Source organism: Vicugna pacos, chromosome 11, assembly GCF_048564905.1.
Source record: "Vicugna pacos chromosome 11, VicPac4, whole genome shotgun sequence".
Lineage (NCBI taxonomy): Eukaryota > Metazoa > Chordata > Mammalia > Artiodactyla > Camelidae > Vicugna > Vicugna pacos.
The window spans coordinates 102,096,177-102,119,116 of NC_132997.1; the positions used below are offsets into that span (position 1 = coordinate 102,096,177).

A 22,940-nucleotide genomic window follows, 5' to 3' on the forward strand; every position below is an offset into this window, starting at 1 on the left:
TTTGGAAGGAGACACGACCCGCCAGGCCAGCCGGCCGGCCCGATTCTGTGTGGGGACGCTCGCCCACACCGCCCGGCAGCAGGGGACACACACCGACCCCTCCACGCTCGCCCTCGTCCTCCCGGGAGGCCGTCTGCCACAACCCCAGGCCGTGGGCCAGACCTCCAGGCGCAGCCCCACGCCCAGCTCAGAGGGGCGCGCGGAGCGGAGCGGGGCTGACGCGGGGGCGCATGGCCCGGCGCCCCTGGCTCCATCTCCCGCCCGGCTCCGCGCGCCTCGAGCCCCGCCACGCTCCCCGCTCCTCCTCCGGCCCCGCCCCGCGACCCCCGCACGCCTCCAGTCTCCTCCCCTCTCCCCGCCCCGCTTCCCTGGCCCGCCTCTGGTCTCCTCCCCGCTCCCTCAGCGCGGAGCCGCGGGGACGCGAGGGGACCGACCGGGACAGCGCGATGGAGTCGAGAAGCCGCAAGGCGGAGGCCCCGGGCCGTGGCCCGCGGGTGCTGGTGGTAGGCGGCGGCATCGCGGGGCTGGGCGCGGCGCAGAGGCTCTCTCGCCACCCGGCCTTCTCGCACCTGCGGGTTCTGGAGGCCACAGCCCGCGCCGGTGGCCGCATCCGTTCGGAGAGCAGCTTCGGTAACAGCCTCTCCCGGAACTCCTTCCTAGAAATCCTTCCTGGAACTCCTTCCCGGAACCCCTTCCCGGAACCCAGTTGGTGCCGCCGGAGCTCTGTCATCTCCTGGCTCTGCCTGCGTACAGGGTTAAGGGACCCGGAACCCTTTTCTGGTCCCTTGAGTGAATCCCCGCCGCGCCCCACTTACTTAGCCAAAGTTCGCTGGTCCCCGAAACTTAGCTGCCCACTGTGAGCAGGGCCGGCTCCTGCCGGGGAAGGAAACCCATGGCCCGACACAGTTGCCCACGGTTCTGCCGCCGCAGGTAGCTCCCCCTCCAGCCTCGGGGTTTCCCATAAATGTGTCTCTGCCCCAGGCCTACCTCTGTGTCCTCCTTTGGCAGCGCGGGCCAGTCTCCCCGCCCCCCCCGCCCCCCGCCTGAAAGGCCTTGCCAGGAGTCTGTGGTCCTCAGGGACTGCGCGGACCTCTGGCTAATTTTCAGAGCATATTTGAAAGGGTCGAGCTGGATGCGGTCCCAGAGGAGGGCTTCTGGGAAGGAACCTCAAGGTGGCATCTTCTGCGCCTCCCAGGTGGTGTGGTGGAGGTTGGTGCTCACTGGATCCATGGCCCCTCCCAGGGCAACCCCGTCTTCCAGCTGGCTGCTGAGTTTGGGCTGCTGGGCAAGAAGGAGCTGTCAGAGGAGAACCAGCTGATCGAGACCGGAGGTCACGTGGGCCTGCCCTCTGTGACCTACACCAGCTCGGGGGGAAGTGTGAGCCCTGAGCTGGTGGCGGAGATGGCCGGTCTGTTCTATGGTCTCATAGACCAGACCAGGGAGTTCCTGCACGCGACCGAGAACCCCGTGCCCAGCGTTGGGGAGTTCCTCAAAAAGAGGATCCATCAGCACATGGCCTGCTGGACAGAGGACGAGAAGACTAAGAAGCTCAAGCTGGCCATCCTGAACAGCCTGTTCAACCTGGAGTGCTGCGTGAGTGGTACGCACAGCATGGACCTTGTGGCCCTCGCGCCTTTCGGGGAGTACACTGTGCTGCCAGGGCTGGACTGCACCTTTGCTGGGTATGTGTGTACCCCACCCACCCAGACAGCCCTCCGTGCTCCAGGACCCCCCATTCCTCCAGGGGCCCCCATGCCCTCAGGGTCCCTCCATGCCCCCCAGAAGTCCCTCCATGCCCCCAGGGGCCCCCATACCTCCAGGGTCCCTCCATGAACCTCAGGTCAAGCTTTGGAAGGCAGGGGATGGGTGGGAGGGACAGGGGGCTGTTTGTCTTCCCTGTTTTACAGAGATTGGTCATTTATTTCCTGAGTTTTGCTCATTTATGAAAAAGAAAAAATTTTTAAGAAGAAGTGATTAAAAGAAGGAACTGTATCTCATAATGCTTTCTTCCTCCCATGGTCAGGCGGCCCTTTGCATGGAAGCACCATGTGAAGGGCTTCAGCCTCAGAGAGGGGCAGGCAGGTGCTCCTCTGTGGTGGGTGGCTGTTTCCCACCAGGCACTCACAAGACCCTCCAGGCCTGTCCTGCTGGGCTCTCCCCGGTGTCACCTCTGGCACTGTGGCCCGGAGGCCCCAGTGACTGGGCTAGAGCCCTGGGCCGTGTGAGGCCGGAGCCTGTTCTCCATGAGTGCCTGGGAAGCTCTGCGCCCCTTTGCTCACTGAATCCTTGCGTTAGAGCTGGAGGCATGAGGCCCTGCCTCCTTGCCGTCCTCCCTGGCTGGGCCAGGCCCCCGGGTCAGGACCAGAACAGCTCAGTTCCCCTATCTGGTGTGAACTTGGAGGGCTTGTTCCAGAGAGTCACCTCCAGGAGCTGGTCCTCTAAACCGCGCCAACCCCTCTGTCTCCAGGGGCTACCAGGGGCTCACGAGCCGCATGATGGCCTCCTTGCCCGAGGATGTGATGGTTTTTAACAAGCCTGTGAAGACTGTTCACTGGAATGGGTCCTTCCAGGAAGCCTCTGCTCCTGGGGAGACGTTTCCAGTGCTGGTGGAGTGTGAGGATGGAGACTGCTTCCCGGCACATCATGTTGTTGTCACCGTGCCCTTAGGTAAAGCCCACTTTTCTGTCTGGTTTCCTCCAGTTCCCCATCCCAGTGCCCTGGCCTCTGGCTTTCTCCAGCCTCACTGGCCCTGGGGTGTTTGTGGGCTACTAAGCTCACATTTTCATTCGGAGTTTCAGATAGAGTTACTCTTTTGTGCTTTGCAGCAATCATGTGCTTTGGAATTAAGTGTTTCACAGTAAGAGAAAATGCAGGGCAGCAGGTGTCTTGATCCTTTTGGGGTAATTATGGGAGAGTTGGGATGGCCTTGGGAGGTTCACCGAACTGCTTCCTTAGACATGGAGCAGGTGTGAAAGCCAGGTCTCAGGTTTAGGTCCCGGTAGTAATCGAGGAAGGAGTCCCATGTATAATCCTATTTAATTCTAGATCTGATGCTTTAGACGGAAGCCTTGGAGTAGCAGCTGGCAGTGTGATGAAAGATGGAGGTGGCTGAAGGCAAGCCGTGCCTGCTTATCTCATTTACTCCTCGGGCAGCAGCCTGGGGCACGCCTGTCCCATCCCCTGTCTGACAGATGCCAGCAGAGCAAAGTCACTTAACTGCCCAAGTTCACCAAGTGAGCAGGTGCCAGAGCTGATGTAAGAGGAAGAGTGAGAGTCTCCGCCCGCCCTCCTCACCTCCCCAACCCCGCCGACCCCGGCGCGCTGCCCACCTGCCACATCTGTTCTTTACAGCCACACCATGTTTTCTTGTATATAGGTGTCAGTGTCATTACTCCATGCTGGTGGAAATTTGGGTTGTTTTCGTTTGTTCTGTTGCACACAGTGTTGTACCTGTACATTTAAAAACACTCGTGGGCACATACTTGTAGGATCAGTTCTAGCAGTGGGAGCTGCTGGTTTAAGATCTGCACAGAGAGGGGCCGTTTCCTGCCGGGTTGTTTTTGTCCTTTTTTTAGGGACCTGCGAGATTGGCTGGTGCTTCCCGTGTTTCACCCCCTTGTGGTTTGCCTTTGGGCTAAATGCAGATTCATTCTTATGCAGCTTCTGGATAAAGTCATGTCTATTTCGCTGCCCCTCTCAACCAGTCCTGGAAGGCTCAGGAGTGAGAACTGTCCCTGCAGAGCAGTTTGCGGCTGGTGTGTAAACTATCGCCACCTGGCCAGATGTTCACAGGGCCTATCGCATCCCTCCACTTTGGTGCTGGCTGCCTGAGGCCAGAGTCGGGACGGATGACGAACGGCCAGCCTACGTGGCTCCTGAGAGACTCCTTCCCGGCCTCTCCTGACCGGGTCAGGGAGTGTGCCCACGACGGTTGATTCCAGTGTCAGAGGCTCATATAGTGTAAGCCCCGTCCAATTATGAATTCCAGGTTTTCTGAAGGAGCATCTGGACACCTTCTTTGAGCCTCCGCTGCCCAGTGAGAAGGCAGAAGCCACCAGGAAAATAGGCTTTGGGACCAACAATAAAATCTTTCTGGAGTTTGAGGAACCCTTCTGGCAGCCGGACTGCCAGTACATCCAGCTGGTGTGGGAGGACACGTCGCCCCTGGAGGATGCCACCCTCAAGCTGCAGGACGCCTGGTTCAAGAAACTTATTGGCTTTTTGGTCCTGCCTGCCTTCAAGTACGTACACATCCCTAGCTTCTGTGAGGTGCCCTGGGTGTGAGCTCTGACTGTGGGTCCAGCAGTGTCGACCCTCTGTGAGGTGTTTCTGGAGGGCTTGACAGGGTGGGGGTCCCAAGGGCATCCTAAGGCATGGGACAGACACCTGGGCCCACCCCCTGTGGGAGTCAGTGCTAACTCAGGATGTAAGACCGTGGGTAATTTAGGGAGGGAGGGACTGGCTCTTCCAGCAACATCATCGCACAGCGTGTTGTGCTCAGCTGGCGGATGTGACTCCAGGTTTCCACGCAGAGACTTGGAGGGGTTGGGGGCCACATTCTCGGCCTGGAGGCGTGGGGAGATGGATACATTTCCACGGCCCGCCAGCCTGGCTCACCCCCATAACCATGAGAGCAGGGTGCGTGGGCTCCTGCAGCCTGGGAGGGGGACGGCTGTCTCCTCTGCATTGAAGATGCAGCTGACATCCAGGGGGTTGAGGACGGTCGGGCAGTGATCAGTGACTGGCTTGGCCAACTGCTCCAGGCTCAGGATGTCGACGACAATGGTCCCAGGGACCCTGGGCGCCTTCGTGGGACACGCCATGGCCCTGGGCAGTGACTCTCACACTGTGGTCTCAGGATCCGCCTTTTCTACTCTTAAAAATTATTCAGGATCTTAAAGAGCTTTTGTTCACGTGGGTTATATCTGTGCATTTATCACATTAGTAATTAATCTGAGAAATTTAAAAATGTTTATTCTTCAAAATGACAGTAAAGCTATTCCACATTAACATAAATAACACTTTTGAACAAAAAACAACTGCATTTCTAAAACAGACTTCAGTGAGAAGAGTGGCAATGTTTTGTCTTTTTTGCAAGTGTCTTTAGTGTCTGGATAATAGGAGGTAACTGGAACCCATGGCTGCCCTGCATTGGTTCCGCGGTCTGGGTGGAGTGTGTGAAACATGCTGTAGACCTGTGCTTGGGAAGAGGAGTAACCTTTACTTGGTTTCAGATAACTGTGGGTGTTCTTTGGTGCTGCGCCAGGACTCAGGAGGTTGAAGGTAGCTCTGTAGAAGTCAGCTGCAGTGTGGAGCCTGAAACCATTTGGTGGATTTTGCGTCTTACTCTGCCTCTGTTTGTCTGTCTCGCCCTTTGAATGGTCTTTAACCCACCCACGTTTCGGTCATTCGGAAAGTAAGGATTCATGTAGTCTTCCAAGTGCTGAAACATTTCACCGTACAATGTGAAAAATTAAATTTATTACCACCACCCCTGGTCCCAGAAAAGTCTGCGTTGGGCCGGCTGAACTGTTGGTGGCAGAGGCAAGTTTCTAAAATTCTAATTTTTGCTCGAGAGCCTCAGTTTTGTCATCAGCAATAAATACTTGCTGTTGTTTTCCTTGTAAGAGACACACTCTGCTAATTTTTGAGAAAGTGTCTGCCAGATACCCAGGCCCCAAACCCCCATTTGTGAAAGATGCAGTGGTCCACTGGCGGCTCACGTGTGCCTGGTCCCCCCCATCCTGCCACGTGGGGTGTTAGAAAGACTTGCTCTCAAGGCTCAGGACTTGATGCGGCTGCTTCGCGGTACGCCCTGCCACGAGTGGGGCGCTCCCCTGCGCGTGGGTCTGCTGGCGGGCTTGTGCCGAGGCCCCGGCTCTGCTGAGGGCGGCTGTTCCCACCATGACTCCTGAGCACCGGGCAGATGTCGGATGGAAACGGCAGACCTGAGAGTCTGACCGAGCAGCCCCTGGGAGGGTACCCCGAGAGTGGTGCCACACTTGGGAGCCCAGCACTGTTCTCTCCATGCAGGTCTGCCCACGTGCTCTGCGGCTTCATTGCTGGGCTGGAGTCTGAGTTCATGGAGACACTGTCGGATGAAGACGTGCTCTTGTCTCTGACCCAGGTGCTTCGCCGGGTGACAGGTAGGGGCCTGGGGGCCGTGGCACCACCTCCGCCCTGGAGGCTGCTCGCTGATGGGACCCAGACTCCCAAGGGTGAGGGGTCTCTCCTGGGACAGTCCTCCTGTGCTAGTGGGCCACCAGGAGTCCTGGTCTCTGAGGACCAGAGTGACTCTACAACCCCTTCCCACTTCTCTGTTCTAAAATCTGCCCCCAGGATGGGTGTGGTGTCCTTGACGAGAGCTTCACAGATGAGGTGCTGCGGCTCCGGAAAGGCAGTGGTGCCACCCCATGGCCCGGTGGGGAATCCAGCCTCCGCCCAGGCGGTGGCGGCCAGCAGAGTTGGGGGACCGGGGAGCCTCTTACTCGCACTCTCTGTGCCTTGGGTTTTTTCCCAGGCAGTTTCTCTGATTAAGTGAGAGGCTCACTGCAGACGTCCAGGCGGATGTTGGGTTAACGCGTGCGCCTCTGTGGTCCAGGGAACCCGCAGCTCCCCGCACCCAGGAGTGTGCTGAGGTCGCGCTGGCACAGTGCCCCGTACACCAGGGGCTCCTACAGCTATGTGGCCGTGGGCAGCTCCGGGGACGACATTGACCTGCTAGCTCAGCCCCTCCCTGCAGACGGCAAGGAGGCCCAGGTACGATGTGGGTGCCCAAGTGAGGGCACTGGGGTCCCCACTGCAGGGTCCAGAGCCCAGGACAGTCCTGTGAAGGCTGGGAGCTGCTGAGGGATGTGGAGACCTGGGACTCTGAGATTCAGAGTCCATTTCTTTTGGAAACTAAGAGTAATTCTTAAATGTGTTATTTTTATCAGAACTATACATGCTCAGAGCTTAAAGCATCAGAGGACTGTCCGCTGCCGGCTAACAAAATAAAAAAAGGACCTAATGTAGCATGCTGGTGGGGGGCACACCGTGGACCCTCCCAGACTGTTCTTCTGGCTGATTCTGGTCTCTGAATTTACCGGATCTCCAAATAACACGCTATCTACCACCTTCTACAAAACATGTAATTGTGGGAAACTTTCCATGTTACAAAGGTGGGCAGAGCCTTTGAGCTCCTGTCTCCGGTTTCGTGTCTGTCTGTTCACGGCATCTTGTGGCGCCGCCTGTTGTCAGGCTCGTCCCACAGGTGCTGTAGCTTTGTCTGCAGATATTCCCGTGGGCATCTCCAAAAGATCGAGGACACACTCTTAAAATACATCACCATAACCGTGTTGTCATATGTAAACATTCACGGTTGCCCCACACCACCCAGCAGTCGTGCTTGGTGTCCAAGTCTTGTTTGGTGGTGTCGCTCTTGAATTCTCAGTTTTAGGCATGACTGGTTGAATTCTGACTAAGTCACATCAGTTTTAGTGTCCCTGCACTCCTCTCCCCGCCCTCCCAGGTGTGATGCAGTAGTTCTGGTGGGACCTCCTCACTTCCAATGTCTTCTTTGCTGCGGGCACCGTCCACACCTGGGCTGTGAGGGGCCACAGTCTCTTTTCCAGGGGTGGAAACAACCACTTTCCTATGCTGACAGATTCTGTAGGTGGGCAACGTGGGACGGCTTGTTTCTGTCCTGTGATATCTGGCATCTCAGCTGCGAGAATGACCCACTAGGGGTGACTATGGGCCAGGGCAGAGGTCCTCTGAGGCTGCTTCTCTCACATGTCTGCCCTGGCTGGAGGACTTGAAGGACTCAAGCGCCTGCCCTTGGCCTCTCTGTGTGGCTTGGGCTCCCTCCCACCGTGGCGGCCCAGGGCTCCAGCACCAGCATTCCGCGGAGTGGGCACTGCTGCTCCTGTGACTGAGTGAAGAGGTCTTGCCTCACTAACTGGACAAAGCGGCCACAAGCCTGCCCAGATTCAAGGTAGAGGAGTGTCCAAGACTTCACAGCAGTGCAAAAGCCCCATGTTGGGTGCAAAGTGCTCTTTTGGCAGCCACGTCCCTCGGGGCTTTGAAGATGCTCCCCACGTTGCTGCTGGGAGGTCCGAAGCCCTTGTGATTCACCTGGTTTTCAAATCTCCAAGGAAGCAGGAAGAGCAGGAGCCCCGCACTTGCTGGCAGTCACTCCGCTTCTGCTGGAATTCTCTTGAATTATCACAGCTTTTTTTTCTCCTTTTCGCTTTTTCTGGATTTTGCTCTGTGTTTTGGGTGATGCTCTCCATGCTGCATTCTGTGCTTACATTTAATTCTGGGTGTGCTGCACTGTTGTTGCTCTGTTCAGTGTAGCAGCCGTGGTGCTGGCCCTGGTGTCCTGGTCACATCAGGTGCGGGATTAGGGGAAGAACAAAGCCCCACACCCACCCCACACCCGCCCCACACCGCCCTTGGCCGTTGGCCGCAGGGGAGAGGCGTGGGGCCTGTGGCCAACCCAGGCACACACCCTGACCCCACCCTTCTTTGCAGCCCCAGGTGCTGTTTGCGGGAGAAGCCACACACCGGACGTTTTACTCCACCACGCACGGGGCTCTGCTGTCCGGCTGGAGAGAGGCTGACCGGCTCATTGCTTTGCAGGACCCGCATGCCCAGCAGCCCGGACCCAGGCTGTGAGCCCCCTGCTCACTCTGAGCCCAGCTCTGCCACTCCGGAGCTGGGGGTCCTTTCCTCTGATGGACGACGTTCAGTCTGGCTCGAGACTGCAGATGTTAGTGTCACTGGGGGTCAGCTGTCTCATTTCTCAAGTCGCTGGGGTCCCGCCAGGGCTGGGCTCGAGCCGAGCGTGAGGTCTTCCTGGAGAGAGAGACATGAGATGCTGCTGCTGCCGCGGTTGCTGGAACATAAAGTGTGTTAAAGCATCCTGTGTCCAGAGTTGTCCTCATGGCTGCGGCGTTCATCACTCTGCCTTTGTCTTGCCCTGGGCCCTGGTCACTGCAGGGCCCTGTGCCCCTTGTAGGTGGCTCACCTCCCCCCAACACCCCCTCACCCTGGGTGTGTGAGGCCACGTATCCCTGAGTTCTCACTGCTGGTGGCAGTGTAGCTGCTGGCCCTCCCCAGTGTTCCATCAGCAGACACGTGGTCAGGCACCAGCTGCCCCTGGGCTGGGTGAGGGCCAATGAGTGGGAGACAGAGGGCAGTAGGGCAGGACACCCTGTTCTGACCTGGGGCCCCAGGTTTCCTGGAGGAAGTGAACAATGAGGCCTGAAGAGGAGTGGGGCACCCTGGGCAGTATTGGAGGGAGTGTGGGAGTGTGTCCAGGTACCCTGGGTGCTGTCCTCAGCTGCCCCAGTCCTGCCTACTGCACTGGCAGTGTCCCGGGGAGCAGGCTACAGGGGCCCTGCTGCAGAGCTGAAGGGGGGACAGAGGCCTCACGGTGAGGCCGGCAACGGCCAGTCTCACGGCTGCCAGGCCGAGCTTGAGTGTCTTTGCAGGACTGTCCTGGGGGAGGCGGTGCAGCTGGAGGCTGGCACTTTGGATTTAGAGTTGAAATCTGACTACATTTACGTGGGCTGTTGGAACACGAAGAGAATTTCAGGTTCATCGCAGTAATAGGTTTAATTCAGCAGAACAGCAGTCAGCATTTGCAAAGAGTTTGTCACATTAAAACCCAGAGTACTTGACGAAGAAAAGCAGGGTATTACACTGTAAATTCAATTTAAAATATTTGAAAAGTTTAACCAAGTTTATAAAAAGGGACCAAATATTGACATCGGACTGCTAAAATCTGTTACTTATGCTCGGGATACGCTTACGGAAGAATTAGGAATTTTAAAGTTTAATGTTACTGAGCTCAAGACCCTGAGAACGCCGGGACTTTGCGGGTCCGCCCCCGGCTCGTAGCCCCGCCCCCGGCTCGTAGCCCCGCCCCTGGCTCGTAGCCCTGGCCCGGCCCCGCCCCCGCCCGGGCAGCGTTGTGCGCACGCGCGAGCCGCGCCGGAAGCTTGGAGCGCCGGAACCCTTGTGCCGGGTCGCGGGGCTGGCGGAGAGGTCCGCCGAGGGAGCGGTCCGTCGAGCGAGAGGCCCGCGGGGCCACTCGGCGCGCAGGACGCTGCGCCATGAAGCTGTTCCCACGCCTGTGGTGCGACGCCGCGCGCGCCGCGTGGCGGGAGAGCTTCGCCCTGGGCGGTCGCGACGTGGCGCGCTGGTTCCCGGGCCACATGGCCAAGGGTGAGGTCCGGCGGGTCGCGGCGGGGCCTGCACTGTTTACCCGGCCGCGAGCGGGGCGGGCTGCGGCGGGCGTCTCGGGCTGGCCTGGTGCCTGATCCCCGGCAAGGCCCTTCTGCCGCTTGGTTCCCCGAAGCCTTCTTCTGAAAAGATACACTTTCCTGAACGGTATTTTGAGGACTAAGTGAAGTGGGGGTAGGAAAGCACTTTGCAAGTTGTATTCAGCTGTTTAATCATCTCAGCATCTTTGAAACTATAGATCGAGTCATTGTTGTCTTTTGTCTGAACCTCTCCGGGAGTTTGCGTGCTTGTCAAAATTTGGCCCGAAGAAGACACCTGGGACGGAGTCAGCCCTTCTTAGTGTTAGGGGTTGCCTCGCTCCTGCTCCTGCTCCCTCTGGTGCCTCTGGTTCACCGCGTGCCTGCTCTGCCGGGCTCTGTGCAAAGTGCCCTGCATGCTGGGGTTCAGGAGGGACAGGGCACCCGCGGGTGGTGGCACTTGGGAGGGGGAGAGGGGGTGATGTAAGATGTTTGGGGATGTGCGCAGATGACAGGGCTTGGCTGGGGAGGGGAACACTGCAGGAAAAGGAGCTCTGTTACTTTTGTTGCTTGTGTTGTCTCTGGTTAGGGGTGAGTTCAGTGCTGTGTGAGTGTGTGAGCCGTCCAGGGTGAGTGGCTGAGGTCGGTACCCATGATGCAGGAAAACGGATGTGGGGCGTGAGGAGGGCCGAGTCCCAGGTCCCGGTTGATCCCCTGGGACGTGCCCCGCCAAGTGTGGGTCCTTAGCTTCGCACAGGAAAGAATTCAACTGCGAGCCACTGTTGAGTAAAGGTAGATTTATTTAGAGAGATACACACTGCATAGAGTGTAAGGCAAGGAAAGGCCAGGAAAGAGGTGTGGGAATTGGGTGCCCAGGTTAGAGTAAAAGTAGGTACACACTCCACAGACAGAGAGCAGGCCATTTCCAAAGGGGAGAGAGCGGGCAAGGGGCCACTAGGCGAGGTGGTATCTCTTTTTATGGTCTCAGTAGTTTCACATGCCTACAGGTGGGATCAATCCAACTGCCCTGGGGAAGGGGCTGGGATTCCCGGGGATTGGGCCACCAACCATTCTTTGGCCTTTCGTTGGTTAGCCTTGGGGCTGTCATGGCGCCTGTGGGCATGGTATTTGATCATGCTGTTACAATGAGCATATAATGAAGCTAAAAGTCCACTAGAAGTTAAACCTCTTAATCCTCAAGGCCAACTAGGAGGTGAATCTTTCACCGTTTTGGTTGCTGTCACTCCTTGAGTGGCTGTGCCTGCCCCCTTCCCTCCTGTCTCACCTACAGCACCATCTCCACACGGTATTGAGGGCTCAGTGAGTATGCCAGTTGGTGTTACTCTGTTTTATAGATCAAGACGCATGGAGGTTAAGTACCCCAGCTAGAGTCACGCACTTGTAGGTGTGGCGGAGACTGACAGGATCTGGCCTGACCCTGTGAGTGTGGCTGCCCCTCTGGCAGGGACCTTAGCGGCTCCTCTGAGCCACCTGTGTTGAATTTGAAGGAGGCTCTCAGTGAACAGTTACCAGCTGTTACTGAGAGCACTTCACTCAGATGTATTCTTTTTAGCTTGTTTGTGATGGTATGTCATTCTTGACATTTCACCTTAAATTCTCTCTCTTAAAAGGCCATGGGCCCTTCCCTGAGGTGTCCTTCTTCTGTTTTCCAGGGCTGAAGAGGATGCAGAGCAGCCTAAAGCTGGTGGACTGCATCATCGAGGTCCACGATGCCCGTATATCCTTTGGGGATTGCCATGTTTGGTCTCTGCCTGTTTCCAGGTGTAGGGCGCCTCCAGCTCTGGGAGTTTCCTGCGTGAGGACACAGTAAAGGTGTCTTTTGTCATGCTAACTGGTGATTTTGGGAAGGCCCTGTTGTAGGCTGGTTAAGGTAGGTGGAGGGTTAGGGTCAGGGTCAGGGTCAGGGTAGGTGGAGTTCCAGGTGGGAACCAGCCTTGATACTGGAGGTTAGAACTTTCAGTCCCACCCTGTGGCCTCAGGGAAGGCAGCGGGGCTGGAGGTTGAGCTCAGTCATCAAAGGCCAGTGACTCAGTTTCACCTCTGTGGTGAAGCCACCACAAGAACCCAAAAGGATGGGTCTGGAGAGCTTCCTGGTTGTTGAGTGGGTGGAGATGGCAGGGGAGCACCTGGAGAAGGTGGGGAAGCTCTGGGTCCCTCCCCACACCTCACCCTGTACCTCTCTTCCATCTGGCTATTCCTGAGTTATTCGCTATTATAATGAACCTGTAATCTAGTAAGTAAAGTGTTTCTCTTAATTCTTTGAGCCACTCTGGCAAACTGATTAAACCCAAGGAGAGGTTGTGGGGACCCTGATCTACAGCCCGTTGGTCAGAAGTGACAGGCGACAGCCTGGACCTGCAGTTGGTGTCTGAAGTGGGGGGAGGGGCGTGAGGCAGTCCTGAGCCCTTACTGTGGGAGCTGACGCCATCTCCAGGCGGGTGGTGTCAGAACTGAGTTGCATAGCAGGACACCCAGCTAGTGTCGCAGAACTGTTTGGCGGTGTGGGAACCCCCCAACCCCACCGGAAGTGAGTGCACAGTTGTAGTGGGGCAGGGGAGACCCTTCCGAATCAGGCAGTGCTCAGGACAGTTCCCTGTCCCTCCTCTGGTCCTTGCTCTGGTCCAGGCAGCCACCACAGTGGTCAGCAGTGTCACCCGTCATAGTTGTTGGCATCGGAAGCATTGGTTCTCAGTTCTCGTTATACTTTAGAATTCCCCCACGAGGCTTTTGAAGATACTGGTATCCGGGCCCCTTTCCAGGCCAATGAATCAGCATCTCAGTGTGGGGCCCAGAAGCTCCCCCTTGATACACAGGTAGCACCGTGGGTCTCAGACTCTGCCTGGCACACCCACGCCTTCCAGGCCAGTACAGCAGTAGGATTCTCCAGGTTGGAGATGAACCTTGGATGAAAATGTTCCTGGCAGCCAGGCTTTCGTACTGTGCTTGAGGCGTGAGTTGGTGAGATGTAACAATGTTGTTCAGTAATGAGTGCACTTTTTGGACCCTGTTTTTGTTGTATTTATTTAAGCTACATTTAGGTTCCCCTTTTATGACAATGGTGTTGGTTGGAGAGTTGCTACATCTCTAAGGTGGAGGATGAGGAACCATTCTCGCCATTTCAAGGGCTTGTTAGAATTTCTGTGGTAAAGTGTTGAGTTTCTCTACTTCAGGCCAAATAGATCAATCCATACAGTATCTTGTGCCAGCCGAAGGGTTTACTGGCACTTTTATGTCTGAGTATTGAAAACCATGGAACCTGTGGTTGCTATTCTGGGTACCGTGACGAGAGGCTACCTCTCCTCCTTTTGGTCTCTAGACGTTCTGATTTCCCGTCTAGGACGGCCTGTGAGCCAGGCCGGAGGCTTCTGGGGTCTGAATCAGCACAGGCTGGGTTAGCCTCTCCGGGAAGAATGCTGTTTACGGAAGGTCCCTTTGCTGTGCGGGCGGGAACACAGCCACTTACCTGGGCACGTAGACCCCAGGCCTGCTGGAGGGAGGGTCTCACAGCTGGACTCCCAGGAGATGAACACTAGACCGGGGCTGAGTGCTCCCAAAATAAAGATGACACTGCCTGTGTTAGTGTCACAGGAGGTGGGACCTTACAGTGAGCCTCTGGGTCCCTGGCTGGGGGAAGAAGGCCTGGCGGTCAGGAGGCGGGCTCCCCAAAGGTCTCCGTGGGGACTCCCCAGGGTGGCAGTGGTGGTTTGAGATGTACTAGTTAGGACTTTATGGGAGGCACTTTTTTTGAGCGATCGCATCATCGTGACCCTAGGTACCTGGCAGCTAAACAACGATCAAGTTATGAAAACTTCCACTGAGCTTTGTTTTTGTTTCTGCTGCCGTCATGCTCTTTGAGAAGCCACACGAGAGCCACAGCTCGCCTTCCGCCACGTGTCTGCAGAAAGCGGTGTGGGGCCTACGGTGCACCGTGGCCCTGGAGAGAGTCAGGACAGGGCTGGGCGCAGCGCTGAGCTGGGCTGGTTGGAGCCAGCCTGCTCCCAGGCTCCCAGGCAGGGCTTCCTCTGCTGTCACTTCCTGCTGAGGATTTCCTTTTGTCGGTGCATCCGTCTGCATGACAAGACAAGGCAAAATAAATTAACTGTCTGGTAAAACTTTGAAGGAATTTTGCCTTAATTTCACTACATCCCGCTTTCCGGCCGCAACCCTCTGTTTCAGGAAACCCTCGGGCTCAAGCCTCACTTGCTCGTCCTCAACAAGATGGACTTGGCGGATCTGAAGGAGCAGCAGGTAATGCCTCCCACAGGGCTGTCAGTGGGTCACTGAACCAGTGTGGTGCTGGCTGGCCCAGGTGCTGGCTTTAGCAAGGGGTATCCCGATTAACTTACGGTCTGAATGATTAAGATGTGCACCTCTGACAGGAGATGGTCAGGAGGTGTGGCCCCACTAGGCCTTGAGCCCCTGGACCGAGGCTGCGGTGGCACTGACTTCCATGTTTTGTTTCACTTGCCTCGTGAGGCTAGTGGCTGCCGCCCAGGGCAGCACCGGCCTGGAGGCCTCCTGGCATGGCTGCATTGGCCCCTGTCCGTCCTCACAGGCCAGTTCCATAGCCTCCCAGACCCTGGTCTGACCTGCGGGCTGCCTTTTGCACACCGAGTGGTCTGGAAGCTGGAAGGCAGGAGCCCAGAGTGGCTCGGGGATTCATGCCAGCCAGGCCGGATGGGGAAACAGTGACCTGATGGGGGTGTTTCCCATTGCCCCTGAATAAGAGGAACGTGCAGGTTCAGGAATCATTATTCGTCAAGTGTTCATCTCTGCTTTTCTTGCTGTTGTCAGATCCTTCGTAAAGAGTAGGTGTTGAATCTTAAATTCAAGCCGGTTTCCCCCCTCAAGTTGTTAGTGGTGCGGAGTTTTTCCTTTGCAGCGGCAAGAATGGGTTTCTGGTTTCTCAGTTGCTGTGGTACATTGAGACACTTAAACCCCAGCCACAGGCCTATACAACAAGGTTTCCAGGGAAACCAAGTGCTGAAGCTGGAGCTCTTCGCTCATCGAGAGCCCCCGGCAGTCCCATCCTGCCCCGACGTGCGGGCTGTCTGCTGGGTGATCCCTCCTGCCGAGCAGGCGCGGCTCCCCGCGCTGAGGCCAGCCCACTTGGATCTCACCGCCGGGCAGTTGTCCTTGCCCACCACAGACTCTCCGTTTCTTTCATCAGTTGAGACTTGAGTCTTAATCATCCATCAATTGCTTCCGCCCCGAAATGCTAATCTTTGTGGAGTGGTGGGCACATTAGGCGACCTGACCTGGGGACACAGGGGTCTCACTTGGGGGGCAGCTGCAGTGCTTGCCCTTCCTCCTCAGGTGCTGGGGCTGAGGGCTCTGGAGGAGGGGAGCCCCTGCGTCTGCCTCTGCGCAGCGGGTGGGGACGCCCCACTTGACGTGTGGCTTCATGTGTGTCTCTGGTGGCCTGTACCGCAATCTGCATCGTAATGAATAAAATAAATAACTGAAACTAGTGGAATTAATGAATGACTTTCTTGTTCCTTTAAGTGAATCAGAAGCTGGTCAAACAGCACAACACTGGTTTTAAAGATAGAAGTCATAGGCTGAGCTGCTTATCTCTGAGACCAGTGAGTTCCTGTGAACCTAATTTACTTCTGGGCTTTTGAAGAATTACATGTACTTTGCAATCTGATTGGGCTCAAACTGTACTTTAAGGGGCGCTCCCTAGCAGGACTAAGGGGGTCGCTCAATGGGGGCTGGACCGTACGACGTCAGAGCTGGGAGTGACTCCAGATGACCTGGTTTAGCCTTCTTCCCCGTGTCCTCATGCGGAGCCAGCTGCTCAGGGCCACCCTGTGGCCAGGCTGCCCTCCTTTGCGGCCGTCGGCTCTGCGGTCTGTGCTGTCCAGGGTGCTCCATCGTCCCCTCGCTGCCCGGAGCTTGGAGGTTGGGCCAGTCCTTCGCTGGACCCTGGGCCTCAGTGGCTCTGAGCTGGCGAGCAGACCTTGGATCTTAAGCATCACACTGCCCGTCTCTTCATTCAGTGTTTCAAATGAAAATGTCTTGTCTTTCAGAAAATTATACACCACTTAGAAGGAGAAGGTCTAAAAAATGTCATTTTCACCAACTGTGTGAAGGATGAAAATGTCAAGCAGGTAACTTCTGTTTTGTGCTCTGATGCTTCTGCTTCAATAAGAAACACTGTGAGTTACCTTGTACTTCGTAAGAAGAGTTCTGGAGGTGATCCGTGGATTGCTTGGGTTGCTGGGCACACCTGTCTCCCAGTGCCGGGAGCAGCTGGGGGAGCAGAGTCAGGCCGTGGAGCGACGCTGGGTCATGAAGCGGAAGGGCTGCTGGAGAGTTCGCACCTTGTTCCCCAGCTGTGCCTGAGAAGTCCACTGGCCAGCGTGCGTCTTTGTTAGCTGGTGGTGGGGACTGTCCTGCTTGTCCTGGTGGGGGGACAGGAAGGGGCACAGGGTCCCCCAGTGCAGCCTGAGCCTGTGACGTGGATGGACCCGAGCAGTCCGGTGCGGGACGCTGGGGTGGCCACTGCAGGAGCGGAGGAGGGGCCAGGGCTCTGCAGGAAGGGGCCCGAGTATATCTTGTTTCTCGCAGATCATCCCGACGGTCACGGAGCTGATTGGGAGCAGCTACCGCTATCATCGAGGAGAGGTGGGTGGGAGGGCCTGGTGCTGGCCGCGGGGAGTCCTTGCTGAGGGGCCCAGGCTCAGCTGCTGAGCAGTGGGGGACCACCCCCAGCCCGTGAGCCCCTCTGTCCTCTGGTTCTCAGCGGGCAGGGTGATGCGGCCCCATCGAGGTGGGCAGGGCCTGCAGTGACCTTCCTTCCTGTTAAGCTGGCCGGGGCTTGCAAGTCCCTGGTCCCTCTGTGTGGGCCGGGTGGGGTCCAGGTGGGGTCTGGGTGGGCCCCTGACCCCTGCCCTTGTGCCTCCAGAACGTGGAGTACTGCATCATGGTGATCGGGGTCCCCAATGTGGGCAAGTCCTCCCTCATCAACTCCCTCCGGAGACAGCACCTAAGGAAAGGTACTTCCCAGGGCACATGACGCTTCATGGTCTGTAGGTCCAGCTGCTCAGGGGTCTCTGCACCCGGAGGACCCAACCGACAGCCTGGTGTGTGGTCAGCTGCTGAGATGGTCATTCCCTGACATGTTTTATACTTAATTAGTTTTCTCTCATTAAAATTAAACATCTCATTAGGATGTTTAATCCAGATGTTGGCGACCCTGTCCTCATTTAAGTCTCTGACCCACGGTGCTCAGGGCGTGACAGACACTTGGGGTGGGACGGGGAGGCTGTCCAGGTCGTCTCCGTGTTTCAGGCCTGTCCTTGGCTCCCAGCCTCCCTCTCCCCAGTGTTAAACCTTCACACCGAGTCTGCCACGGCTTTATTTCCTGCTTGAGAAGGTCCTTTGTGAACAGACCTGAAGGCTGAGCCATCGTCTCAGAGGCGGGAGACCTGTTGTCACAGGCTTTCATTTGCTTGTTTATTTTTCTTTACTTGTGGCTTAAAGAGCATCACTGGCCTTACATGCATTTAGTGCTGTGCAAGCACAACACTGCCTGTTCCCAGCGTTTTCCGTCATTTCAGACTGGAACTCTAGACTTAAGCAGTAGTTGCCCCCAGGCCCCAGGAACCTCTGGTCCAGTCTGTTGTGTGGCCCTAACAAATCTGGGACCTCGCAGCTGGGGTCACACAGACTTGAGCTCCTGCATCAGGTGTAACTCTTCAGGGCCCCTCCACGTTCATGAGTCAGTTTCCGTCTTAAGGCTGAATGGCATTCCGCCGTGTGGATGGACCACGTTTGTTTATCCCTCCACGTGCTGATGGACACACACACCCTTTCCTCCCGCACTGGTCCAGCAGAGGTGGGGAGTCTGCCTGGGACGCACCCCGGCTGCTGGGGCGGTGCTGGGGGCAGAGGTGCGGGCCAGTCCCACGGGGAGGAGGGTGATGCTGTCGGGCGGCTCAGGTCTGGCCGTCACGGTCATCCCTCAGCAGGTCTGGGGGCCTCCGGGGCCCCAGGAGGCGGTTCTGTCCTGGCGCGAGGAGTCACTGTGGTGGGCTCGCTGGGCCCTCCTAGGTTTCCATGGTTTCGTTGCTCATTCTGTCACTCACCTGCCCGCGTGATTAACAGACACTGACATCCCCTCTCATCTTGCAGGAAAAGCCACCAGGGTGGGCGGTGAGCCTGGGGTCACCAGAGCTGTGATGTCCAGAATTCAGGTGGGGCCCCCACCGCCCTGTCCGCCGAGCGCTGTGCCGTCCTCACACCACACTGGGGGAGGGCATGCGGGGCCCTGTCCTGCTAAGGAGGGAGAGGCCCCGCCGGCGTCTCCCTTGGGGGTGGCAGCCATGGGCTCCTGCTTTTACTTCCTCACCTCCCTTGGACGTGGGGCCCTGCAGGGGGCCCGCTGTGGTGCCGTGGCCATGCTGGGCGGGCAGGTTGGGGCCTCGAGCCCGGGGACTGCAGGAGGCCTCCTGAGCTCTGACCCGCCACCTTCCCTGCCCACAGGTGTGTGAGCGGCCGCTCATGTTCCTGCTGGACACCCCAGGGGTGCTGGCTCCTCAGATCCAGAGTGTGGAGACGGGCCTGAAGCTGGCCCTGTGCGGTGAGCCGGCCCCGGGTGGGCGGGCTGGCCGGCCTGGCGGGGCTGCTGCCCAGGCTCTGGGGCGGCGGTGCTGGTGTCTCGGCAGCGTGCAGTCCTGGCTCACAGCTGTCGCCCCGCCCCTTGTTCCCAGGAAGCGTGCTGGACCACCTGGTGGGGGAGGAGACCCTGGCCGACTATCTTCTCTACACCCTCAACAGGCACCAGCTCCTGGGGTGAGTGTGGGGAGGCGGGGCCGCCTCTCTGGGCACCTGTCTCATCGGGAACGTGACTCAGAAGCAGCAGCGTTGTCAAGCGCAGACAGACACGGCCTGCAGCAGTTTGACAGGATCTGACGTACAGGTCCACCTGTGAAACTGGGACACAGTCCAGAAAACCCCCAGTTTCTTGAGCTGCTCTGTAACTGCCCCCCGGGCCTCCTGCCCACACCTGCTCCCCATCACCTCGGGGGTCTCACGAATGGAGCCACACGGCGCTCCCTCCAGCTCGGTCATTTCTGGCTTCTGCTGTGTTCTGACATCGGTCCCTGCTGAGGGCGCTTCCCTGTGTGGATGGCGTTCTGTTTGTTCTCACCTCCAGGACGGGGTGAGCACTGGTGTCCCGTGGTGCCCCACACCTGTCCTTTGTCACCTGGAGGACGTCAATCCCAGGCTGTAGGTTTTCCCCAGGGAGGCAGCTCTTGGTCGCCCTGACTTCCTCTGCTCGCCCCGTCCTGCCTCGCTGACGGCCGTCGGTCTGAGCGCTGCCTTGGCTCTGCTTGGCTGCCTTTCTTCCTGTTCGCGCTGTTGTGGTGGGGGAGGGGGTCTGTGTCTCTTCCCCGTGGTCCCGGCTCTGTCGTGGGGGTGGGGACCCCAGGAGGTGGTTCTGTCCTGATGACTAGAGGCCTTCGTCCCTGGCGTGACCTCTGTGTCCTTCAGGGCCCTCTGCCCCGCGGTCTCCCTCGTGTGCTCCCCATCACCTTGTTTTGAGCACACGTGTGTCCTCACATTGAAGTGTGCTTACCTGCCGCGTGCAGCTGGGCCTTGCTTTCACCCAGTCAGACCCATTCTGCTTTCCTTTAGGTGTTCAGGCCACTCCCCCTGGCGTGGTCACTGGTGTCTCCTCGCCTCTATCCCAGGCTTCTCTTTTTTTCTTCCCTCTCTCTTTGGCCTTTTTCAGGTTAATTTTAGGTACTTTTTATGACCTTTGTGTCAGTTTGTTCCTGTAACTTTGGGGGAGGTTGTTGCAGGGTTTCCAGAACCTCTGTAGGTGATGTTGCCATGCCGTGTGGTGTGGGGCCTTCCCTCCGCCTCGTCTGCACCGGGGCCGGCCTTGGCGTCTCTTTGGCTGCTATGGGGCAGACACACTGTGCGTTTTGTGGCTCAGGGACGTAAAGTGCAGAATTCGGCCTGGGCGTTACTGTGTTCACGGCTTCTCGTCTGCTTGCGGACCGCCGTCCTGTCCGGGTTCCCTTCGACGTTTTCGTGGTGCAGGCCAGTGCTCGTCTCAGGTGTGTCTGTTCCACCTCCGTCTCTGAAGGGCGTCTGCCGCGCCTGTGAAGCCCCAGGTCCACGTCCTCAGGCCCGCGGGGGCGGGGTGCCCGCCCCTCCATGCTGCTCTGAGGAGGAGTCTGCCGCTCTGGGACACGCGCCCCTCTGGCTGCTTTCGACTTCTCTTTCTGCAGCCTTGGGTCATGGCGCTGGGCTGCGCTGCGGTTGCTGCACGCTTCCTGTGCTGGTAGTCCCTGCGTTCCTGCATCTGCGGCCGAGTAGCTGCATCAGCCACACCCTTCCCCCTGCAGGACTGGGGCCCCCGTGCCGCTTGCTCGCCTTCCCTTCTGCAGAGTCTGGTCTGCTTACTCCCTGCAGCATGTTTCATAGTGTTTTCCTCTGGCCCTTTGATTTGGGCCGTTCTTACAGATAATCTTCTGCGCTTCTCAACTTTGTCGCCACAGGGAGTGCAGTCCTAGTAACTGCTGTCCTGTCTCTGAGCTCCTGCATCTGGGGCGGTTTCTGCTGGCTTTCTCCTCGAGGAGGGTCTGTTTCCCTGCTGTGTGTTTCCTTTGATGGGAGGCAGGCGTGAGAACCTGACTGTTTGGGGTGATGGGTGTCTTTATTTTCCTGTGAAAATCCTCAGGCTTTGTTCTGGGACAGTTATTTGGAAATAGTCTGATCCTTTTGGGTCCTGTAAGATTTATCAGGTGGGCCTGGAACATTCTGCTGACTGAAGCAGGGCCCTGGGGCTCACGGGGTTTCCGTCGGCTCCTGGCTCTGGGGAGGCTGGCTGTGCCCCTGTGTCCTCCTGGGCGGTGTTTCCTGGCCTCTGGCCTCAGGGAACCTCTGCTGAATGTTGGGGCAGCTCTCTGCACACGTCCCATCCCGCCCCGCCCTCTCTGATTCTCTGGGAACCTTCAGGCCACCTTGGTCCTAGCGCCATCCTCTCCACCCATGGTCTTGGGCGTGGCCGGGCCTCCTCTTTCCCTGACTTATGTTCTCGGTGGCCTGACGTCCGGTACCTTGGAAACCGTTGTTTTGTGTATTTTGGATTATTTCTTCCCTTTTTTGTTATTTCTGATGGGGGTAGACCCAGCCCCTGTCACTTTGTTTCGCATGGAAGTGGTTTCCAGTGTCGTATCTTGCTTGATGTTTGAGGCAGTCGTGTGGACCCCGCAGTCCTGCAGTGTTTCTGTAGAGCATGGCAGCCTGGCTCCTGCAGGTGCAGGTCTCCGGCATATGTGGCGGGAGGGAGTCCTCCTCAGGGCCTGCTGGTCCAGGGACAGAGGAGCTGTGGGGCTGCTGCTCTGGGGAAGGTTGATTTTGGACCTGCCTTCCTCAGGATTGGCATCCCTGAGTCGGGGCTCCAGTGTTCACGTGGGGTCCAGGCCCGTGTTGTCAGCCGGGTGTGTGGCCAGAGGTACTCCCAGGGAGCCAGCCTCCCCCATCGTGCAGCTGCAGGTCAGACCCCATTGCCCGTCTGCCCACCAGACGTGCAGATGGAGAGGCAAGTGGACCTGCTGGCCGGGGTCTCCCGGCTCAGGGGCACAGGGAGGTGTGTGTCTGTGGACAACACTGGTCTCCTTCAGCTTCTCAGCCTGAGACGTGCCACCCGGCCCTGTGCTGGCTTGTCCACCAGGCCCATACCACAGGCCGCCGGGCCGAGCGGGCATGTGCAGGACAACCTGCGCTGGTCTGCTGGCCGCAGAAAATGCTGGTCAGACAGACCCGCCCGGCTGCCCGGGGGCACCGACGCAGCCCCAGTAGCAAACCGAGTGTGTACCGGCATGGGAGAGCTGGCCTCAGGGCCACTCAGGGTCGTGCGGGAAGACCCTGTCAGCGACGCGCCCGCAGTGGTGACCCAGGCTCATGAGGGGTCACTGTGGGCGGCCCTGGCTCCACGCTGGTCTCTGTGACCGAGGTCTGTGTGCAGGTACGTGCAGCACTACGGCCTGGGCGGGGCCTGTGATGACATCACCAGCGTGCTGAAGCGGGTGGCCGTGCGGCTGCGGAAGACGCAGAGGGTCAAAGTGCTGACCGGCACGGGTGAGACGGGGCGCCGCCCTGGGTCGGGCTTGGAGGGCCAGGCTCTGAGGGAAGGCAGCCTCCCTCACCCACCCTCCTGCCTTCCCAGGTGACGTGACCGTCATCCAGCCCGACTACTCCGCCGCCGCCCGAGACTTCCTGCGGGCTTTCCGCAGTGGGGTGCTGGGCCGAGTCATGCTGGACCGGGATGTCCTGTAGGGCCCCCTCGGCAGAGCCCTGAGCTGGTTCAGCAGGAAGGCCTCTGATGCCCGAGAGTCCCCTGTCCACAAGCCCCTCGCTGGCCACTGTACACCCAGGTCTCTGCTCCAGGAAGGAGGCCCTTCTCCGCTGCTGTCCCAGCCCAGCCATTCTGGGTGACAGGGAACTGAGCCTGGGACGTGGACGTCAGGGCAGTGGACCTCCCTGAGCAGTCCTCGTGTGCCTGTCCTGGTGAGGAAACTCACTCGTGTTCAATATCTGTTAAACGTCTTCTTGAGGAGAAGCTGGTGTTTTCTCAAAAAGGGGTTGAACCTATAATCTGTAATTTAAAAATTTTAAATTAAAAGGCTTGTCTCTGTGGTTGGCTCCTTC

The 22,940-nt window shown here is 58.0% G+C and overlaps 2 protein-coding genes across 4 annotated transcripts; both read left to right on the plus strand.

The window, feature by feature from the left end:
* The first annotated feature begins 369 nt into the window (after positions 1-369).
* PAOX (polyamine oxidase) lies at positions 370-8,790 on the plus strand. The gene is made up of 7 exons (XM_006207475.4): positions 370-630; positions 1,196-1,682; positions 2,468-2,667; positions 3,989-4,241; positions 6,034-6,146; positions 6,602-6,759; positions 8,515-8,790. Exons 1-7 carry the CDS (start codon positions 447-449, stop codon positions 8,656-8,658), a joined length of 1,539 nt encoding a protein of 512 aa, XP_006207537.2. The 5' UTR covers positions 370-446; the 3' UTR covers positions 8,659-8,790.
* A 1,196-nt stretch (positions 8,791-9,986) lies between these two features.
* On the plus strand, positions 9,987-22,926 carry MTG1 (mitochondrial ribosome associated GTPase 1). 3 transcript variants are annotated; one of them, XM_072972190.1, is made up of 11 exons: positions 9,987-10,212; positions 11,921-11,985; positions 14,412-14,516; positions 16,301-16,381; positions 16,842-16,898; positions 17,179-17,269; positions 18,408-18,469; positions 18,759-18,855; positions 18,986-19,067; positions 22,258-22,370; positions 22,459-22,926. In XM_072972190.1, exons 1-11 carry the CDS (start codon positions 10,101-10,103, stop codon positions 22,566-22,568), a joined length of 975 nt encoding a protein of 324 aa, XP_072828291.1. In that variant the 5' UTR covers positions 9,987-10,100; the 3' UTR covers positions 22,569-22,926. The 3 variants fall into 3 exon arrangements, with proteins under 3 accessions (XP_072828291.1, XP_072828292.1, XP_072828293.1); XM_072972192.1 differs by lacking the exon at positions 9,987-10,212 and adding an exon at positions 10,245-10,377; XM_072972191.1 differs by lacking the exon at positions 16,842-16,898.
* Positions 22,927-22,940: the final 14 nt, after the last annotated feature.

Coding starts and splice junctions, on each gene's coding strand:
- PAOX (XM_006207475.4), top strand. CDS start 447: ATGGAGTCGAGAAGCCGCAAGGCGGAGGCCCCGGGCCGTGGCCCGCGG. Junction 1,683..2,467: donor CTGGACTGCACCTTTGCTGG/GTATGTGTGTAC, acceptor CTCTGTCTCCAG/GGGCTACCAGGGGCTCACGA. Junction 2,668..3,988: donor TGTTGTCACCGTGCCCTTAG/GTAAAGCCCACT, acceptor TATGAATTCCAG/GTTTTCTGAAGGAGCATCTG.
- MTG1 (XM_072972190.1), top strand. CDS start 10,101: ATGAAGCTGTTCCCACGCCTGTGGTGCGACGCCGCGCGCGCCGCGTGG. Junction 17,270..18,407: donor GAGACAGCACCTAAGGAAAG/GTACTTCCCAGG, acceptor CTCATCTTGCAG/GAAAAGCCACCAGGGTGGGC. Junction 18,856..18,985: donor CCTGAAGCTGGCCCTGTGCG/GTGAGCCGGCCC, acceptor CCTTGTTCCCAG/GAAGCGTGCTGGACCACCTG.